The sequence below is a fragment of the Anser brachyrhynchus genome (assembly GCF_964034855.1).
Source record: "Anser brachyrhynchus genome assembly, chromosome: 4".
Taxonomy (NCBI): Eukaryota; Metazoa; Chordata; class Aves; order Anseriformes; family Anatidae; genus Anser; species Anser brachyrhynchus.
In genome coordinates, this window is record NC_137698.1 from 45,180,972 (window position 1) to 45,203,272 (window position 22,301).

The 22,301-nt window shown below is 39.4% G+C and overlaps 3 protein-coding genes across 6 annotated transcripts in view; 1 reads left to right on the forward strand and 2 right to left on the reverse strand.

Annotated features, from left to right (window-relative positions):
* Positions 1–8,611, forward strand: part of LOC308194522 (uncharacterized protein) — a 33,376-nt gene extending 24,765 nt beyond the window's left edge. Inside the window, exons 3-4 of the mRNA XM_080590554.1 lie at positions 526–663; positions 1,453–8,611. Of these exons, the coding sequence (XP_080446680.1) occupies positions 526–663; positions 1,453–1,563 (249 nt within the window). The 3' untranslated portion in view covers positions 1,564–8,611. The remainder of the gene's footprint in view (positions 1–525; positions 664–1,452) is intronic.
* ADAD1 (adenosine deaminase domain containing 1) lies at positions 6,954–21,150 on the reverse strand. 4 transcript variants are annotated; one of them, XR_013950631.1, is made up of 12 exons: positions 20,671–20,927; positions 20,250–20,459; positions 18,652–18,828; positions 16,196–16,363; positions 15,577–15,645; positions 14,935–15,060; positions 13,935–14,058; positions 13,549–13,719; positions 12,227–12,453; positions 10,481–10,718; positions 9,587–9,782; positions 6,954–8,952 (listed from the first exon to the last, which is right to left on the reverse strand). XR_013950631.1 is itself a non-coding variant. In XM_080590545.1 (12 exons), the coding sequence occupies exons 2-12, from the start codon at positions 20,446–20,448 to the stop codon at positions 8,839–8,841; spliced, it is 1,746 nt and encodes a 581-aa protein (XP_080446671.1). In that variant the 5' UTR covers positions 20,449–20,459; positions 21,021–21,150; the 3' UTR covers positions 6,954–8,838. The 4 variants fall into 4 exon arrangements, 3 of the variants coding, with proteins under 3 accessions (XP_080446671.1, XP_080446670.1, XP_080446672.1); XM_080590545.1 differs by lacking the exons at positions 9,587–9,782; positions 20,671–20,927 and adding exons at positions 9,851–9,983; positions 21,021–21,150; XM_080590544.1 differs by lacking the exon at positions 9,587–9,782 and adding an exon at positions 9,851–9,983 and having other exon boundaries at positions 20,671–20,922.
* Positions 21,151–21,237: 87 nt separating this feature from the next.
* BLTP1 (bridge-like lipid transfer protein family member 1) overlaps positions 21,238–22,301 on the reverse strand; it is a 110,785-nt gene continuing 109,721 nt past the window's right edge. The window contains exon 86 of the mRNA XM_080590922.1: positions 21,238–21,982. Within this exon, the coding sequence (XP_080447048.1) occupies positions 21,766–21,982 (217 nt within the window). The 3' untranslated portion in view covers positions 21,238–21,765. The remainder of the gene's footprint in view (positions 21,983–22,301) is intronic.

Genomic DNA, 22,301 nt, shown 5'->3' on the forward strand with positions numbered 1-22,301 from the left:
AACGCAAATGTATGAGGCTGATTAATAACTTATCAGAGTGCCTGAAATAGCTTTTAAGAGTGATGTGTAAAGATACTTACCCATATTCAAAAGTGAGATTGGATAAAACTAGAGAGAGCAACCAGAGTGCATTGACTGAAGATGGCGCTAAAAAGGCTCTTGTAAAACTTGAGAGGTTTTACTATTAATTAACCCTTTTCCTTAAGACGTGATTTCCACACAACTGGGAATAAGTCTCAGTTTAGGAGCTAATATAACAGCTTCACATTGTCATAAGATACTCCAATGTTCAAAATGTCCCACAAAGATTGTCTACATTTCAAAAGCTACAAGAATATAACAGAGGACTAAGGCCACGTGTAAAAGCTTAAAATGTGATTTTAAGGGGAAAAATGAAATATACATCTTCTAAAAAACAGCCTAATTCCTCATACAAGGATAAGAATGTGTAATTAAAAAAAAAAACAAATTCAGTTGTCCTCAGTAACAATTTTACATATCTATTGATTTTGATGACTGTTTTAGGAGTGCAGCTGGCAAACTCTACAATGTTACTTGAAAGAAATAGTCACCTTGGAGAATGAAATTGAAGATGAGGATGAAATTGAAGATGAGAACGTATTTAGTGTTAGGAATATTGAAAAGAATCTCCAAAAACTTACGGTAGGTAACCTTTTTACCTAATTATAAAACAAAACAAATAAACAAAACCACACGTTTTAGTGCTAGTGAAAAACAACATTAGAGTCAGCATTTTTATGCCTCGAGGTTTGTGTGTTATGGTTTCTAAAGCATTCAGGATTTTGTACCAAAATATGATAACGTTAGACTATTTGACAACATCTATTGATGTAATAATCCAACACAGTAAAGCAGGTTTGAGCCATAGTAATTATGCAAGTCAATTAAAAAATAGGAAATTTGTTTTCTTTGCTGAATCGTGTAAGGCACCTCATGCTTACAAAAACTTGTTTTTAGAAGGGTAACAATTATTTATATAAGCCATGGCTTAGAAAACCATGCCATAAACTTATGACTCTAAAGGGCCCAATAATAAATGTAAAACAAATAATACAGAAGTACACTTTGATGAACTACATAACTAAACTCCATGGCTAAGAGATCCTTTTATCACTTCAGAACTCCTCCTCAGGCTACAAATTAAGATTTGCATCCGCTGCAGTATTTATCATAGAAAGTGCATGTGTTTAGCTTGTAATATTTTTACATTTAAAAGGATCTCCCTTATAAGCAGCGTCCTTCATTGTACCATCCCTTAACAGCTGCCCACTGGAAAAAAAACAAAACAAAACAAAAAACAACCTCCTGAAATATTAAGGGTTTTTTTTCTTCTTAAAAGAGAAACTTAGCACACAAAAATTGACCTATCATTGTCAAAACCAGCTGATAACATAGCTGTCTCACCAATCAACAAAAATATCTGTATTGCAGGACCTAATTCCCCCAGGAACGGGATGCAAGATCTGTGAAGCTAATGACAAGAAGGAGTTTCCTGAATTTCACCGAGAGCTGACCAACTTTCTGAGATCTATGCTAAAATAAGCAGTTGACCATTTATATTTTTACTGCTACGTTATTTATTTAAGTATTTAATTACAAATAATTTATATATTTTACCCTGGGGCTAACTAACTTGCTGTCCATTTTGGGACCACTGTATGCTCTTAGTGTGGGTGATAACGTGTCTGTTCTAAGATCACATTTGATCCTTTCTGTAAGCCCTACGGGCTCAAAATGTATGTTGGAAAACTAATTGGTTCTCACTTTGTCAGTAAACTTAAAATGACAACTATTTATTGAAAGAATTGTTAAAAGTTACTTGTAGATGGTATTTAATAAATTTCAGTAAATTATAAAAATACGTTTAGAGTCTTCTTTATTATATGATATTGTCTTTCAGTGGTGACTCACTAATCTGCTTTTTCTTAAAAAGAGGATTTTTAAAAATAACATTACCAGTATACAAGTGTTCACGTACCATACTCAAAACAGGGCACCTGCAGACAATCCAAGGCTTTCCAATTTCTTAAAAGTGATATAAAATACCAGTTTATGCTGGCATACAGCATGAAGAGGTGTAGCATGGAAAAACAGAATAAAAAGTATGAAATTCCAAAAAAAAAAAAAAAAAAAAAGAGAACCTCCAAGCTCCAAACTTCTTTGCGACTTGTTCTACTTAGCCACACAGTCTTTCTCCTATATTTTTTGCAGGATACATCTCTCATTGTTGCAAGGAAAATATGTGGTACTCAAAAATCTCCAGACGCAGGGCAACATTACTAAAACAATAAAGCACCTGAAATCACAGCTATACAAGTAACTTAGGTGCCAACATCCCAGAACTCTTACATAGCCAATTCTTTCCAGCAATGACTGACATAACATTGATGATTAACGTATAAATCCAAGTGAACATATACTACATTCATTATTCACAAAAATCTTTTTGTGGAACCTCGGAAACGTGCTTACTTGAAATGAAGATGGAGTCAGTCATGTGACACTGTAAGTTTTATGCAGAAGGAGACTAAGAGGAGCATCTTCTACAATCCAAAAACCACCACGACATGCTAACAATGCAAATTGTAATGGATGAAAGTAAGCCGTACTACAACAGTTATCATTTTATCATTTAGTCTTTGATGTGTTTTGCTGGTGGGTGTGGTATGGAGTATTTCGAGTCATACTTAAAAACAGACTAACAATGGAAAAAACAGCAGTTTTCTTGAGTGCTGCAAACAGAAAATAAGCCTTAATGATAGCTTTCTGCCAAAAGTTGGAAAATACTTACAGAGCTGATATCTGTTGCTCTACTTAACTTCTCTTCCCACAGTCAAGTGCTTTGTCCCCACCCACAAGGACTCTGAAAAGCAAAATACTGTCAGTCATCCTAGCCACAAACAGATCAGCTCCACCCTCTTCTCAATCAGATGCTTTCCAAATGACAACCTGTAATAACAGTAAGACCTAAATACAGCAAGACACAGAACATCAGAAAATAAGCAAGAAATTTGTAACAAATTCTTTCTCCTTTGTCAGCCTTTATAGAATACTAGCTCTTTTTACATGATAAAATCTTAAAAGCAGCATGCAAAAAATTTTAAAAAAATCTTTAAAACAAAGTGGGACAATATTAAAAGACACAATAAGCACTGAGCCTATGAGACAGCAGTAAAGAGAGCCTAGTCTTAAAAACACCTGTAAGAACCTAAGAGTGACCTACACGATACTACTGATGGACTACTGAATACTACTAGCAGTTATAGGGAGCAGAGGCTGGCACCTCCCTCCCTGCTTCCCCTCCTCAGGAGATGCAGAGGGCAGGGATGTCGCCTGTCAGCCTCCTCTTCTCCAGGCTGGGCACCCCACGTGTCCTCAGCCTTGCCTCATCTCTTCCCACTGAGCTGCTCCCCAGCCACTCATCTCCCAGTCTGTATACCAGTGTCTGGCATTACTCAACCCCAGGTGCAGAACCTGGCATTTTCCTTTGTTGAACTTCATGCTGTTGCTAACTGCCCAGTGCTCCCATTTATGTAAAACCTTCTGCAAGGCCTCTCACCCCTCCAGGGAGTCAAAAGCACTTCCCAGTTCAGCATCAGCAAACTTGCTGAGGATGCACTCCACTCCTGCACCCAGGTCACTGATAAAAATGTTGACCAGGGCTGTCCCTAAAATTGAGCTCTGGGGAACACCACCAGCAGCTGGCCACCAGCCAGATGTAGCCCCATTTAGTACATCCCACTGAACTTTACCATCGAGCCCGTTCATCACCCAGCATAGGGTGAACCTGCTTCTCTCACAGTTGGACAATTTGAAGAAGGATGCCATGAGAAAACGGTATCAAAGGCCTTACAGAAATCACGAATATTATGTCCACCACCTCTCCTTCATCCACCAAGCAGGTGACCTTGTCATAGAAGGGATCACAGAGATCAAGTTACTAACGCAAGACTTTCCCTTCATGAACCCATGTTGACAATGCCTGGTAACTGCTTTCTTCTTCAAGTGCCTTTTGATTCACCCCGTGACAATCTTTGTAACTTTTCTAGGGACTGAGGTTAGATGAATAGATCTGTAGTCCTCTGGGTCTTCTCTCATGCCCTTTCTGTAGATGGGTATAATGTTGGCTAGCAATCTAAGCTCTTCGCAAGTCAGTAGTTGAAGGAAGTTATTTATCTCACGTTAACAAAATGCACACTGAAAAACTATGTAAACACAATCATGACATCCTGTAGAAAAACTAAGGCAAAAGGTAGTGCAAAAAAAACCTTAAGAACTAAATGTTACTACTTAGACCTAAATTTCTTTTGCCATACATACACTTTATGATGAAAATACATACTTTCTTTTATGTACGGATCAACCGATGTAAGCAATGCTACCAGAAAAACACTACAGATTTCAAAGACATAATACAAATACTAGTATTGGTATGTTTAATGATTAAGTATTTACTTAACTGAAGCTACAAAGGCCTACAAATATGTAGACTATTAACCAGCAATTTCTTGACTGAAGTAGGTTTCCGAGTAAATTTCTGATCAAAACTTAACATTATGATGAAGATTCATACTCAAGTTGCTGTAATTTTTCATTCCACATGAACGAAAATAATAGTCTATTTTAATACCTGTAAGTCTTCAGCATCTTGAGAAACCGTACTCTAGACATTCATTTCTAAATTCCATTTCTAAACAAAAAAAGGCAGTGAGAAAGATTACAAGAAAAAAAAGTTCTGTGTTGATTTTGTTGCATACAAAACAGTAATTATTGTTTCTAAGGGTTCTTAAAAATTCAGTACTAATATGATAAGAACAGTTTTTCCTGTGCGTTATCCATGCATATATTAAAATACATAGAACTTAATACTGAGCTAGAAAATAGAACAACAGAAAGCAAGTGTAGCAAACAACAACACAGCAGAATCTTGCAAAAAACTATTATTTTGGGTCAAAGACAGACAGCGGTGGTCACTACATTTCTGCGTGCAAAGAGGTTTAGACTGCCATGACATTACTGTATGATACGGCTGGGTAACATGGAGTTTAACAGAAAAGGTAAAAGCTTAAGCAAAATGAAAATATACTGCAGGCAAAATGTCAGTTGGGCAAAACTGACAAAGATTAGTTTATGTTTGTTCACAGAATTTCTAGAAAAAACGCACAACGGATTTCTCACTGAAATGCGTATGTTTGCAAACACAACATTTGAATACAACATTTATGAAGATCTGGCCAATGAATAGATCTAGTTTCTTTTGATGAAACTAGAGGTGTACTTTCCTACCGGTTTTGCAATACTATCACCAAAGTCCATTCAATTGCCCTTTGACCTACTGTTAAAAAGTAAAAAAAAAATCTTATATGATTATCAATACTGTCTTATCAATATTTGTAAAATATTGACAAAAGTTCTGCGCACAATAAGTAAACTCTCCCATCTATCAAATGTGCAACCGATGGTAGGTAGTATCATATACTTTAGTAGCTGCAGGATCAGCTTCTCTATTTGCCTAATTCCTAAAAGAAATCTCTGAAGAAATAGAGTATTATACTGAAAGCATCTGAAAACGCATACCAAGGTGAACTTCAATATACGTAACTTTTCCTGTAAATTGAAAACAAGCAAACAAAAACAACAACAACAAAAGACCCACCTCAGTGGAATCCCATACAATACAGCTTCTGAAAGTAAATCAATAAATAAATAAAGGCTCCCAAGTAGCCATCACATTATATGGGCCCCTCCCAGGGCTGTCCTGGCAGGGCCTCCAACCCTGGTTGCCCAGCCATGAAACCCATCAGGATGAGTCAGTGAGAGCAGCTCTCCTTGGACTAGGAGGGTTCACTGCCTAGGGCTGTGGGACACATGGGATGAAGGGCATGAGCATTTGGAGATTGCACAGGACTTACTATAGGATGTTTTGGGGGAAGAACCAAAGGCCTGAAAACTGAGGTGTTTAGGTGATCTGGGGAAGAACAAACGTGCAAAAATAAAAGGGTAAGGAGATAAAAAGAGCCACTCACATATAAACAGTATGCTTGCCAGCACGTCTTATGTTTTGCACTTAATCACCAGGGTCTGTTGTAAAATTCCTCACCGACACATTCCTGGGTGAGGGCTCTCCATTCTGTGTGTGTGCTTGTGTACAGCAATCCGCATGCCCACATACAGGGCCACTGTGTTGTCAGAGCAAGTGCAGGTGTGCAAGAGAGCATGTGATTGCCAGCAACAAAGAAGCTGGACAAGCTGTTGAGTAGACCGAGGGGCCTAGGAACAAGGGTGTGAATGGGGCTGTAAGGGACAGCTCTGTGTAAGAGCACCTGTGTATCTCTAGGGCCATGAGCACAGGGGGTCAGCTGTGTGTGAGTGACAGCATAGATCCAGGGGTGAGAGCAGAGAGGGGCCAGCTGTGGGGAGCGGGGAAGTCCCACCAGCCCTATGACTGCACCTGACAGTCTGTACCAGCAACGGGCACAGAGCTCTAGCCTCTGACACGTGCATCTCCAGATGCCAGAAAAGGGAGAGTAGGGATCTAGGGGTAACTACTGGGCTGACACTGTCTGCACACAGGTGCTGGAGGAAGCCACCTTGTACATATCCACCTTCTGCCCCCCAGACCTCCTTCTCCAGGGAGAGGCTGAGCTCCCACCCTGAGGCTGCTGGTGCTGTCTTCATATGAGTGCTCCTGTGTGCCCGTCTACAATCACTGGGGCTGGCTATGGATGTATGTGGTATATTTGCCTGCCAGGAATACATCTTCAACTACTGGAGGTGCAGATGCAGCCTTGCCTCTCAGCATCTTGGATCCAGCGTGACTTGTTTTTCCTCTAACAGATATGGCATCCTAGGTACCTGGAAACTTGTAGAATCATCTCTACCTATGTAATTCCAAAAAAAACTTCTGTAAGAAAACAAACTCACAGGACAAGTATGTGCTTAAATTTACTAGCTCAACGTATGCTTCATCTGCTGCTAATTAAACAATGAACAATCTAGGTATGAAAATTTTATCCATGCAGTTGTTATTACATAACATTCCAAGGATACAGCTATCATACACATCATAACACATCTTATTCACAACACAACCTCTCTCTTTGTAGAACCTAACTTTCACAGATGTTCTAGGGTGCTGTTCAATTAATAAAAAGTCTTAAGTACACAAAGAAATCTAAGTTACTTGTACATATTTAACCCTTCAAGTTTAATAACAGAAAATACCTTGGTGATGTCTCAGAAGAGGTCTAAATCCATACAGAGATACTGTCTGAAAGTATATAAAAAGCTAACACATGGACAAGGAAATTTAAGAGAGTTTTAATACCTCCTCCCCCCTCAAGACAGTACTACAATCTAACCTGGAACATGATGGCCACTGTCAGGCATTCTTTCAAAGGAAAAACTACGTGGAACAAACATTACGTTGAGCAGGCATCCCCTCAGGAAAAGAAACAAAACCCCAAACCCTACTAAATTAAAAGGTTGTACCAGAAAACAAAATAGCAGAATAGGTCAAAAAGGTCAAGGATAGAATAGTTACAAGTCAGTAAGTTTGACAGAGGGCCCTCCGTCAATTGAACATTTGAAACTTGAAGTTCACTGTAAGACTGCCTCCAGTGAAGACTCCATATACTAGTTAGAAAAACAGATTAAGAATAAAGCACTGAAGAGTTTTTTTGTTTTCTAATTCTTTTACAGTAACAACCCAAAACGTAACTACAGCACTGTATTATTACTGACGTGTGAAAACTTTTATATAACAGCTTCCCAAACTTGTATGAAATACAAACATCAACGTAATGAAAACGTAGTATCTAGTATAAGTACACTGGTATTTCACAACAAACAAAACCCGACTTTTATAATTAACAACAACTTTTTAAACATTACCAAAATATTACCATAAGATTATCATAACTTAAAAGAAAGCAATTTTCCTCTCAACAGGCAGTATTTTTTAGATCATTATAAAGACAATTTTGCAAGGACGAATGAGTGCAGTGATGAAGTAATCTGCGGAAGGAGGTGTCCAACTAGTCTCACATCTCACAGCTGTTGGGGCAGCCCACCGAAGTTGAAGGAACCTTGTTTCTGGTAACTTCTATGCTACACCCCACTACTCTTGTTTACAGCTTTGACACCTTTAGAATGCTTTAAACCCACTACTAAAAATAGCGATTGTCAGAAAACAGTTGATAAGAGCCTGATAATTCAGTTTGACATTTGGAAGTACACAAATGACTTTTTAAACCATTCTACCACCAACAGTAGGTAGTGAACTACAGGACACTCAGTGAATGTTAAATACAAAAAAAAAAAGAACAATTCCACCAAAGGATGCCTACAGATAAAGTACAAATTGTCAATGATTCTCACATTGATATAGTTTTTTGTTTGTTTTTAAGAAATTCCACTTCTACTGATTATTTTTTTCTTCAAAGACAGACAGTTATGAAAAATGCAGGGGAAAAAAAAGGAGAAAAAGAGACTGATGCACAGCAATCCTGAAACTAACAGGAAAAACATGTCAGTGACTCCCCCGGGGAGGGGGGGGGGGGGGGGGGGAAGTGATGAGGTGATGCCGGGAGGTGAGGCAAACCAAAATAGACATGCAATGTCTATTTAGATACTCCTACCTGTGAAAAAACTGTGTTACACTCAGCTTAATACATGTATTTAAACTGATGATAGGAAGCTCTAGAATGATTTTCTCCCTGTGAATATGAACCCAACAGTTAAACATTTTACTAACAAGAACTGCATTTCACTGAAAGAAATCACACACACTAACTTCACACGCAATCCGCCTTGCAGTTAGTCAATGAACTGTTCTATATGCGGAGACTTCACAATCCAGGATCCATAACCATGTTGCTCTAAGTAGCTGTGCAGCAACTTTTTAGCTTCTTGATACGATTCAGACTGAACCTAAAAAATGAAAAAGTATTGTCTTGAGATCCTTCAAGATCCATGGTCCCAGAGATCTGCATTCTTCAACACTGTCACATAATATGCGTGAGAACAAACCTCACAGAAAAAAACGTGAACAGATTTTACAATTCCATTACTTGCTGACAGTGAAGTAGTGTTACAGAAACTAAGAACTTAATATTTGTATATTTTGGGGCATTTACTGGAATAGGAGAATTGTTCTGTTAAATACGATGTGATCTTTTTTTCCCCAGCATCTTTTCAGTTCCAATATCATCTTTACACAGAAAATAAATTAACATTCAATGTCACTCAATGAACAAGAATACAGAGGAGTAAGATTAGACTATGTACTTCCAAGCAGGGACATGTGTGAGTAAATTTTATTTACAGCAATCAAAACCCATAGTAGCTCCTTTAGGTCATTTCTCTGTCTTTTTATACCACAAAGAAAAGCTTAGAAATTAGTGATAATAAATGATTCCTACTTTCCTTTCCCTCTGCAAAGTAAGAAATCCTACACAAAAGCACTCTGTGGCAGAAAAATATTTATGTATGTATGAACTGAATATAAAATAGTTAGATTAAAAAGAAAAAGACAAAAAAACTTCCAACATGAAACTAATCTTACTGTAAGCAAAATGTCAAGCAGCCTTCAAATGCTGAGACAAAATATGAAAGATTTTCATAGAGGATGCGTCGAGATCAATTTCACTTGACTTTACTTGAATACAGCAATTTCAGAGATTCTTAGGCAAAGATTACGGGCAATAAAGGAATCCAGATGTTCATGTGAAGTCTTCCGCAATCCAGAAGATCACCCCAGTCTACCAAAGCAGTTTTGAGAGAAGCCTTTCAGAGATTTAATACATTTTTTCCTCCCTTACCAGCTTACCTTAGCTTCGTGGTATGTAGCAATTCGAAGTAAATCATTTCTTTCTGCTTCCTTAGCCAGCAATTTGAAACGACTAAGCATTGCCGCCTTGCAAAGACGACTTGCCATGTAAGTACCACTTTTGAACGGTGAACTACAGTTAAAATGACAAAAAGCATAGTAAAACTCAGTAAGAGGTGCCTAACAGGTATATTGCTCTGATCATGATTGCATTTTTTTTGCCCCAACGCTTTGTGAATTCAATCATATGATGCTGCTTCCACTTCGAATGAGCAAAGCTAATGCAGGTAAGAGAATTTAAAATAAGTTAAAATAAGCTAAGAACTGTTTACAAACTGGAATTCATAGGAACTCAGATGCTACTTTGTTTCATGTATTCTGAAAAGTAAAGTATTCACTACAACTAAATATATATTAATTCATGTTTCATATTTTGGTATGTCACTGGATTGTTAAAAGATCTCTAAAATTACATCTAAATATAGGATGCACACACTTAATGTAGGAGAGAATCTCTCACTTCGATAACAGTGTAGGCTCTACGCATAGCTTAAAAACAGCACATTCAAATGAACCAACACAGAACAGCAGGTCTATTATTTTCAACATAAGGGAGAATAAAATTCTGACCTTTCAGCAGTTTTTCCACTTAATCCATCCACAATCTCCACCGATGCATCTGACAGCGACCAATTCAAACTAAGAGACCTGTGTTTCATATCCATCTGAATTGGCTGTGCAGCGTTCACCAAATAAATATGAGATCTGTTGACCACATAAAGCATGGGAAGCTCTACTGTGAGTGCATCATCAATACGCTGTTTTATAGCTATTTCTAACCCTCTTGTGTCCTTGCAATTTCCATTTCCTGTTAAAACAAAACCAGTCACATGTAAGAAAATCAGCAAATTTTCCATCAGTTGACATTATATCGATTTTTCTAAAAAAAAAGTTCAGAAAAATCAGTCCCAATATTTCTGTTCTGTTTTGAATGGTGAGCTAGTTAAAATGACAAAAAGCATAGTAAAACTCAGTAAGAAATGCCTAACATGTATATTGCTCTGATCTGAGCAAACTGAAAAATTTCACTTTTTTTCCCCCTCTCCAGAGTCATCATCATTGGATGCTCCCTTTTTTAGAATAATTAACTCTTCATTAACTTTTCACCTCACAGAAGACACCATTAAAACAGAACTTCCATGTTCTCCATTAGAAAATACACTAGCTAATGTGCTCACATTGCTCCATACTAAAACATCTTTTTTAAGAAAAGAACCCAGACTTCTTACGGTAGAAACTAACAAACCTCAGATTTCAATTACACACATTCAAAAAAAACTACTTAAAGAAACATTAAAATAAACATATTTTGTTTACTTTGCCTACTTAAATAAACATATTTTGGTCTATAGCATCTCAAGAACAGTCATAAAATGTGTTACTCTTCTATTTAATACATATTATAGATTATTATGCTTACTTTGAACACCACTCAAGTGAGCATGAGGAGCTTTTTTATTGCTTCTTTTAAGCAAAAGTGCCCCAACTTCCTTACAAGGAACATGCAGTTATTCATCAATTATCGCAAAATCTTTGAAGAACTTCAGAAACCTTCAGTGTTAGAAAAGGAAAAGCTGACAGCTTCAATGTCTGGGCAACTCAGATGTATGTGTACTATGTCAATACTACTCAGCAATACAAAGGCTCAGAGAAAAAAAAACACCTTAAAAACTCGAGGATAATACTCGTTAATTTAATTCCGCCTTATAAATAAAAACTATTGAAATGAGTTCCGATAGCAGCATTGTCTTCCTGAACGCTACAAAACCTGAGAATTCAGCATTACCCTGGTAATCCCTATTGCACAACAAAACATCTATTTGCAATAACCAATACAAAGTAGTGAAATAAACAGGTTATAAAAAAAGACAAATACTTTCTCATATAACTGCTAAGGTAATCCAGGGTGAGGCTTACCCAGAATTGAGCATTCTGATATTCTTATGAATAAGAATTCTTATTCTTATTTGTCACACTTATTTGGTATTTTCTTAATATTTAAAACTTCATTTGTTAAAGAACAATATTGAATTTCTGGTATTACTCTAATGCCACTACACTAATAAAGGGAGGACCATCTGTAAAACTAAAAAGAAACGAAAGGACAAAACAATGAGACTAATCGAGTTCTACATTAGGCCATTTCCAAGATAAGTGAAAATAAAACAAAACATATCCAGTAGCTTTTCAGAAAAAAAAAAAACAAACAGCTCTGCAGATCTTTAAAGAACCACCATTGTTTAGTTCATTTTTTATAAAATATAATGAAAGTGGAAGATGAAGACATACAAAAAAATTGTGATTTGTTGAGCTTACCTACAAGAATACTGTTGATATAAACTGGTTCAATGAAGTGACTCAGCAATGCCCCCTGAATACCAACCACTTCCCACTTTGTTAATTTGTCAGTGGCTGACATGCTCCTTGCTCTAACAGTTTTAGGTGGACAACAAACCGAAAGGTAAATCCTGCCTTGTACAGCAACATGGAGACTCAGTTCTTCACTAGCTTCATAAGCAGACATAGATTGGGGATTGAGATGTCTAAAGTTAAGACATGAAAAGGAATTTCAGTGAGGAAGTAGTCAAAAATTATTATAAAGCGGTATCTAATGCTGTTTACCCCAAAATACCTAATGGATTACTTATAACTTTCTTTAATATATATATATATATCTTTAAAGTAACTTACTTTGTATATAAACTGATCTGCCATATTAGAATAAGTTATTTCCGAATTTGTCACAGTAGTGTACATGCACTGACCAGAACAGACCAAAAGCGAGAGAAAGAGCTCATGGTGGATCTGTGACCTGTTAACTACCACAGAGCAGCTGGCAAGCTGCATTCAGTCTCGCTAACTATTTCCTTCTTAGAGCAGGCTATGACGCAGAGAAAGTGATCTGAAACCTTCTGCAATTCTTGCAGGAAGGATTCCCCCAGTCAGCACAACTGACAAGGAACTGACTGTGACGTCCAGTCCAGAAGTCTACCTTCTGAGCATCAAAATAGGGTATGAAAGTACCCGGCTGCCTTGTTATTCCACTGCACCACTCACTAATGTGGAAACAAAGTAATATTCTTCATTATAACTTGGTTAAGCCATTGAATGCTGCTGTTAAGTCTGGAGACTATTACAAAAATTTGAGGAATACAACAGAAGTTAGAAGTATAGAGGTAAGCACAGAGGCAGGTATACTCCTTTTCTGTCACCTCTCTTTTCTACAAAGCAGAGCAGCTTTGTAAAGTTTTTTAAAGTACGCAGTCCAAGACTTTTTATAGTCTAGTCCTGGGGTACAAAGGATGACATTAAATTACCACGTTTGCTTCCTCAGTGGTTAAATTAAGAGTATCTCAGGGTGAAGGGTTAAGAGGTAAATAGACAATCTGTAATAAACAGCGTATCATCCTGAAATTATAACCAATGTAAAAGTTTTGTGTATCATCATGTTAAGCTGCATCTCAGACACTTATCACTACCACCCTGTACACTAATGCTTCCAAAACTTGAAAAAATATTCAGCAGAGGCCACCCACTATTAAAAACACGTAATGATGCCTATTTTTCGCACTCACGTTTGTCAATGTGAACAAACTCATCTTCCATTACAACACATCTGAAAACAGCTGGGTACTTACAACTGTGATTTTAACTGCGCAGATCCTTTTGGCAGCTGGTTCATATAGAGAAAGATATTTGTATTTTGTTTTAGGACAAGCAGCTTTGAGCCAGGCGCTGTGCAAAATATGGATTTCTCTGTGCGTGCTGGATTTTTATTATAGAACAGCATAAGATGTCTATAAAAATATCTAAAAGAAAGTGGTAAGTAACAAGCGTGAGAAATGCTAACTTGTTCACTAATATGTGGACATTCACATTTAATTTACTTTGTCCTGTATGATTTGATCATAATCTAGAAGGTACTACCTAAAAACATGCAAAGGCACTTATATTTACCTTAGGAAAAGTAAAACTAAGAACTGGCTGCAAAAGAAGTGGTAACTATTGGTACACACATTCTCACCTAAGGAGAGAACGCCTTGCAGTAACGATGGCATGGCTGTCGTGTAACACTCTTCCACAGGGTTGATAGTCCTTACTGTAATTACATTCTCCTGTTCCTAGAGCTACAATTTCATACTGTCCACCTAAAAAGAACACATTTATTTTTATGTAATCAAGCAATTGCCTTTTTCAAGCTTTTCCTTTAAAACTAGTTAAACAGATCCAAGAATCAATATTTTCAGTTTAATGAAGGTATTCATTTAATAATCTCAAGAACTCTGACATTGAGGACAGCACCATCATGCTTAAAAAACACGGGGAGAACAAGTAGTATTTGGCTGGGGGGGGTTTCCTTAATGCAGGTGGGGCAAGCCACGTGGAACAGGTTACACACATGGGCTGTTGAAGAATGCTGATGGAAGGCCTCATACCTGCTGAAGACAACAGCATATTTGAGCACACGTGAAAACAAAGCCTGGAACAGATTGTTTGATGTTCCTGCAGCAGTCCAGACAGAGCACTGCTCATGTCAACATACGTTATCACGCATCAGTGCTTCACTATACAAAAGGTGACAACAACAACACTGATATAAGATGACAAGAAGTAACAGTGACGGTCTACTGTACAGCAGCACGTTTCACATGGCCACAACCAAATTTAGAATCTCTTTCAAAAAATCACTTAAACTCTTAGTGAAAAGACTTCCCCCACATTTCATTAGCCCTGATCCCTCTTTTTATTCTTTTAGCCGTCTTTGAGGCCCACCTTGTCATTTCTACCTCATCCGATTTTCTCTCCTTGGACCTCTTTACTCATCCACCGACAGTACTCCATCAGCTTAAGAGCAACACACAAGTTCTCCTTACATAGGATATTTGTGATAGAGCCATCAGAAGAGAGCATGTCAAAGGAGAACAGCTACCATTTATGAGATCAGAAACACATTAAAGCAAAGCTCTCTGGGAACACAGACTAGGCTGCCCAAGCCCCTGTACTCAGGATTAAAGCAGACTTGCCTTTTTCAATGATGAAGGCAGCCAGTGAACTGCCACAACTTTGGTACTCCGGGTATTTGGTAGTCAGGCTGTTAAATAGTCTTTCCAGCATTTGTGAAAATTTTTGATATATAAGCCGTCTTCCTTCTAAATAGGACAAAAAAAGCCAGCAAGACACAAATTTGCAGGGGAAAAACAGGCAGCAGCAAGCACTTCCGAAGTTATTAATCGAAACCCACAATAAAAGCACTACTATGAGCATACATTGTGATTCTGACAATTATAAGGATGGGCATGAATAAATGAAGGACAAGAACACCTTAACACTTTATGGTTTTACTAGTCATGACAAATTGGGGATATGGATTAAGATTGACCATCTACTGGTAAGAGCATTTAAAAAAAAGGACAGAAATACTGTTTCTGTCACAGATTCAAGACTGCAATTCAAGCAATTTACTGAAGTTGCATCTATCAGCCAGTTGTAGAAGCAATGGTCAGTCTCCCACTTCAGTGACTAACTTGCAGCATTCTTCAGAGAGATGTCTAAAACAAGAGTAACTTCACACAGGTCATCCGATGTTTTAGGAACAGCATTAAAGAAAAACAAGAGCATTTGATGGGTAACCTGAATCAACATAGGAAAACAAAACCATTCCTTACCAAAACAGATCCTTGAAACATAAGCAGACTTTGCTGGAGCTTCAGGCTCAACAGGAATACAGGGAGGACCTAAGAATTTAACAAAATTTCAAACTGTGGTTGACATTACAGATTTCAAAACATGGATGACACACTATTTCCAGCAAGCTAAACTTTCCAATTCTCTACAAATCGTTTTTCTGATTCTGAAGTCCTTACAAGCGTAGAACTGTTCAGGTAGCAACCCTTAAAAGAAGGCAAACATTATAGTAGCTGAATTCTTTTGGAAGTAGTAACTTGGTGTTTTTAATTTTTTTCATTAAGAGTTCTCAACCACTTAGGATCAACTTCATGTTGCTGTAAACTCATGAGCAGCAAAACAAGTGCAACAGCAACAAATAGATTCCTTCAGTAATTCTCCTCTTTGTGCTACAAACTCTGATGCAACTCCTAGTATATAAAAGACAAAGGGAAAAGACAGTTTCAGAACTGTATGACAAGTAACGCCACTCAAAGGATCCAAGAGAACTGACAGAAGCCACAATACAGAAACACTCCATAAAGCTACACAGAAATTTTGCATAGAAAATCTTTAAGCAAGGCTTTTCAAGTTCTGTTTAGGTACTGCTAGAGTATTTACCTGACTTGTCAGAAGTCATTGCCCCTGCATACTCCAACTCAAGTATCTCATCAAGAGCCAGTTTAGCTGCATTGAATTTAGCTTCCTTCTTGTTTTTTCCCAATCCAGTCTTGTAGCAAACACCATTCAACACAGCACAAAAGGCAAAATAAAGACTTATGACATTGCCTTTATAGGAGAAAAAGGCACACAGTTAGTAAAACTATTTAATGTACTTTTATCAATAGCCATCACCATGTGCTTCCAGCCCCAAAAGCCAACCATATCCTGGGCTGCATCAAATGCTGCATGGCCAGCAGGGCAATGGAGCTGATTCGCCCCCTCTGCTCTGCTCTTGTGAGACCCCACCTCAAGTCCTGCACCCAGCATGAGAAGGACAGGGACCTGTTGGAGAGAGTCCGGAGAAGGGCCACAAGGATGATCAAGGGACTGGAGCGCGTCTCCTATGAAGACAGGCTGAGAGAGCTGGGGTTGTTCAGCCTGGAGAAGAGAAGGCTCCGGGCAGGCCCTACAGCAGCCTTCCAGTACCTAAAGGGAGCCTACAGGAAAGCTGGGGAGGGACTCTGTCACGGAGCGTAGTAATAGAACAAGGGGGAATGGCTTTATACTGGAAGAGGGTAGGTTTAGATTAGATATGACAAAATTCCTCACTCAGAGGGTGGTGAGGCAGAGGCACAGACTGCCCAGGGAAGCTGTGGCTGCCCCATCCCTGGAGGTGCTCAAGGCCAGGCTGGATGGGACTTTGAGCAACCTGGTTTGGTGGGAGGTGTCCCTGCCCATGGCAGGGGGCATGGAATTAGATGGTCTTTAAAGTCCCTTCCAACCCAAACCATTCCACAATTCTATATTCTATGAGAAATTTTCATGACAAAGAGTAAAAAGGATTTGTTTTAAAAGAGCTCTTTCCTCTAACCAGATCAATAGTGACGGTGCCCTTTGCTACATAATTTCTGAAGAGAACAACAAAACCAAAAAAGATCAGATAAAACTCCCAGAAATAAACTGAAGTTAAATGAGTTTCACCTTCAGTAATATGAAAGTAACTAAGAAAAAGTCCTATGGCTCCGTAACAAAGAGGCACTTCTACTACATGGTATGGACTGGGTAAATATTAAAAGGGAATCAAAGAGATCACATTAAAAAAAAAATTCAGCTCAGGAATGCTATCAACTAACTCGCAAATGCAGGACCTATATTTTACAGAGGAGAAATGTAGACCTGAAATGGCTACAAAGACCTCCATTTAACAACAATTAACAGGCGTTTCTTTGTAAGAAATTGTGAAAGGAAAGATGAAGATCCACAGAGACAGAAACTGGAATACAAAAGCGTATCATGTCTGGTTGAACTCATCATTCTTTAGATGAATAGTGGACTTCCAAAAAAAGGAAAAATATGTCTGGTCTCGATGAGGTAGATTGAAGTCCTCTGCAGAAGAAATTACGAAAACTTGTTAGCAGATGAACTGTAAGAGGGGCAAACACAATTTTAGGCAACGCCATGTAAGACCACAGAGGTACAACTGCCCTTATGCCCTTGTACAGAGAGAGATCTCACTCCAAATGTTATACACAGCTCTGCTCAACATAGAGCCCGAGCTGGAACGAGAAAGAGGGAAGAAGACCAGGGAAAAGGACGCCTTCTCTTACAAAGAATACAGGAATGCCTGGGTTTGCTAACCCTGCCCGCTCAGACAAAAAAAGCAAAAACAAAATATCAAGACAGCATACAACCGCTGCACCCCAGAGAAAGATCTGCTTACAGTAAGTAGAAGGCAAGAATAACACGCAAAATTGGGAACAAAATGGCCACGAGGAAACTCAGAAGCAGCTTCCACTGAAATCAGAACAGTACTAGGTGAGCAACAAGCAGCCATGGGGATGTGAAAGCCAACCTCTTCTAAGATGAAAAATGATTACGGTTCTGAGAAGAAAATGCTTGTGACAGCAAGTGGATCTGACTGCTGGCCAGGACTTCCCTTCCTGGTTCCTGCACAAACAGAGGCAGGACCAACATCGGCATTGCTCCAAGCACATGGCAACAAAGGGCGTATGTTACAGCTAATGTGCACCCAGACAAGACGTAAATGGCTTCACAAGGGCTGAACAGTGATTTCTTTTTTTAATAAGAAAGCCAAAAGACATACTAAGCTCTTCTGTAACAGTAACTGCCTAGGAAGACTAACTGCTTGACTATACAAGATAAAACAAAAAGGATGTCGAGAAGTAGCAGCCTGAACTTCATAAAATTAATCTGATCAAATTCTGTGGTAATTAATTATAAAACGTGACTGTGTAGACAGTAAAAGGGTAAACAAAAAGCAATGTATGTGGCAGTAGTTCAACCAACACTTAAAAAAAATATATCTGTATTAATGCCATCAATTCTAGCCAGAGAAACTGAAATCATCTCTAGGATAAGGAAACACAATTGTATTTAAGCAAAGAAGTATTTACCTGGTGTGCTAGTTTCTTTCAATTCAAGTTGTACACAGTGCATTTGTGCAAACTGATACAAGGCAGATACTGGGTTTATTTTACCCTGCTTGTATGTTTCAATAAACTCTGCTAGCACTTCCTTTGAGGGAAGTGCTGATTGTGGAGGTATACGGGGTGGTTTTGACAGTAAAGGCTCTGGAATAAAACCAAAGAATAAATTTAAGAAAAGAACTGAACAGCCTCCCCAACAGTTTACATATGTTTAAAATAAATTGTTTTTAGACACTTCTTCAAAGAAAAACCAAAAACATTTGCTCTAGAACGGTATTGCTTTGTATTGAATCCTTTTAAATCCATTAAAATACAAGCAATCCTGACATGGCTTGCACCTCCTCTTTTAAAAGCACCAACATGCTTACTGTGAGTACTAAGTCCACTAACCTCTGCACATTGACAGATACTACACGTAAACACAAAATATACTTCAGCCCCAACTGCAAACCAGAGATCAAGTGAAAGTTGCTGATGGCACACTCAGAACAATCAAGCATGTGGTTTTTCACACAGAACTAGCAGTGGAACTCCCTGTCATATGACACCATAAAGCTGCAGCAAGCACATCCATTCAAAAAGCAAGTCACTCCTCAGAAGAGAAGCCACCCCCTACAAACTGCTGCTTAACGCAGGGACAGCACCTCTGGCTGAGAGCAGCCCGCCCTGCAGGGCCCCACTGTCAGCCACACCTGCGACCAGGAGAGCGAGGTGGGGAGGGTGCTCCGTCTGCCCCAGCAGACCCCCCACATGCTGCAGTGATCAAAGTGGAGCAAGTCCTCCAGTCCCAAGAGGCTTTTCTGCATTCTGACAGGTATCCTTGAGGCAAGCTCACAACTCTTGAGTTTCATTCAAAAGACAAATTCTTTCCAAGGTGCACTGTGAATCTGGAAAGTTGTCTTTGAGCTCTCCTCTACCATAACCAGCAACGTTTCCTGCAGCATCTAGTGCTGCGAAGACTGCTCTGGTCTTTAAAATTAAGCAAAAAAGACAACGTTAAACCTTTTTCCCTATATCAGCTCCAGGATAGATGGGATTTTCAGGTTCAGGGCTGCCATACACTCAACCACGAATTTGTGTCTTCGAGCAAATTAAAAAAATAATAAAATGGTATCTCAAAACCCCAGTCCCATAAATTGGTTCCTTTTCCCTATTACAACTATTTGAAGAGATAAAACTCCAAATGCATCCAGTGACATCCAAGACTGCAGTTAAACTTTTCTCAATGACCTGTTAAAATTTTTGCAGCAGTATCTATCACATTAATTTAGCAACCTCTGCAGCATTTTTAATGAGAAACCTGGTAATTTGAAATTATGAAACGCTACAGACTGTGTAGTCAGTCTACCCTAAAATAATTTTCTTATGCTAACAAATTTGCACTGCAAAAGTAATCCTGTAAAGGAGGAACCAATTCAAGCAGGTGCTAAAAAAGTCATTTGAGAAAATGCAGGGATAAGAAAAAGCTGCAGACTCCAAAAATGAGAAAGTCATAAAAGTTACTCCCAGTAGCATTAACAGGTCATTACAACGGCCATTCCTAATGAATAAACTCAAAACTATACCTGGATTTTGTGCCATCTTCCGAGTGAAACCTGGTCCCCTATACCTCTCAGGGGGTGAGAATTTTGGCCTTACAGCCACAGACTTTCCTAAAGGCTGCTTTGTAGAAGTCTGAGCTGGCAAAGTCTTCTTTTGCATCGGGTCACAGGTGGGTGCTGTGGGTGCTCTGGCACTTTGGAAACAGTCACTGTTGCTAGCCATTTTTCACCAACCTACATTCAATAATAATGTTATCAGATGTTAAAGGCACGCAACAAACTCGTTTTCTTAGCTAAACCATTCCGCAGAAGAAATCTTACACAGAAGACACACCCCCTTTCCCTACAGACCAAAGAAGAACCGAAACACGTCCTCCTTCCAATTCCTCCCCTTTGGCAGCCGACGTGACCAAGCCCAAAGCCACCTCATCACCTCACCCCACACCTTCGACAACGATTTGCGGGGTTTTCTCTCTCCGCCACCCCCGGGAGCAGGACAACCGCCCAGCCGGCTCTCAAGGAAGCTGCAGCAGCGAAGCAGAGCCCCGAGCAGAGCTCTCCCAGGGCCCGCTCAGCGCCGCCCCCACCGCGAGAGCCTCAAAGGCAGCGGCGCAGCCCCGCCATTTTCTGGCGGCCGAGGCGCGAGGGAGGGGCCGGCGCCTCGTCCCGCCGCAAAATGGCCGCCGAGCAGCGGCCGCGGCGCGAAGCCTCCCAGCCACGCTGCGGCGGGGCGCGGCCCCCGCGCTGTCTCGCCGGCTTCCCGTGCCGCGGGCCGGGGCCGGGGCAGGGCGGCACCTGAAACCGCCGGAGCGGGGCCCGGTGCTTCCCCGGGCCGCGGGGCCGCCGCCCTCTCCCTGCGGCTGGGCGCCGCCGCCGCCTCTTGTTCTTTCCTCCCTGCGGGCGCCGGGAGCCCGCGCCGCCTCTTCCCAACGCCCTGAGGGGAAGGGCGGCCTCCCGCCCGTGAGGGGAGGGGGACAGACGCCCCCCCCCCCGAATGATACTGGGTGCAAAGTTACACTTAAAACACTTTTTTAATCAAAGAGGTTGAACAAAAAAAATCTGTACAATAGTTAAATTTTAATACAAGTGTAATAAACTTAACGATTTTTTAGCACTTAGGCAATCACAGTTTCATAAGTTATGTATATATATAATTTACACGAGTCTACATTGACAAATCAATTACCAGTCACATCAACATAGGGTTTTGTGTTATGGCAAATAAAGTTTCTGAAAATTCACAGTTAATCTGCAAATATTTTGAAGATGCAGGAATCATATTGCACACAATAAAACAGTGGAGACTGAGGAGCAGATTTACAGTGTTCCAGCTATTCCTTCACAGAATGTACATTGGTCTTAATCATGCAATACTTCAAATACAGAATGGTATCATGTACCACAGTAAACAGTTACTCACAATGTAAGTTTTAAATAGAGTAGCAAAAAGCTGTTAGGTTTCTCTTTAAACCATATTTAAATTCTTACAATAAAACACTTCGATAAAATCAAACGGAATTACGGTTGTCACATTATAGTTTTAGTATTCTTCTTTATCTTTTCCTTTCTTTTCCTTTTCATCCTGTAGTGCAGTACCAAGTTTCTTTATAAGAACTGACAAAACTTTGTCCAAAGGATCCATGACACCACGCTGCAGCCACTTAGGAATAGTAGTCCTTGCATGGTGAAAACCCAGCTTTTGAAGGATGTAGTCAACGCCAACAGGATCAATTTTTCTCCCAGTCCAGGATATTAATCTAACAAAGCAACAACAACAGCAATAATAGGCTACTGGATCTTGAATTTACATAGCAACTAGCATTTGTCTGGCATTGTTACTTCTGCCCAACAGGCTTCAAGCTTAATATATACACGTAGCTGAAGATAACCTACTCTTAAAGGAACAGGATGCTCAGGGAGATAACAATTTGTTTGGCCTGGGTTGATGTGTGTTTTGATATGAAGCGAATGAACACTTACATGCACTAGTAGTGTTAGCAGAGGTTAAAAAGCAAACAAACCCTGACAGAAAAAAAGTCAGTTTTAGGGATTAAATGTGTGTATTCAGAGCAGTGG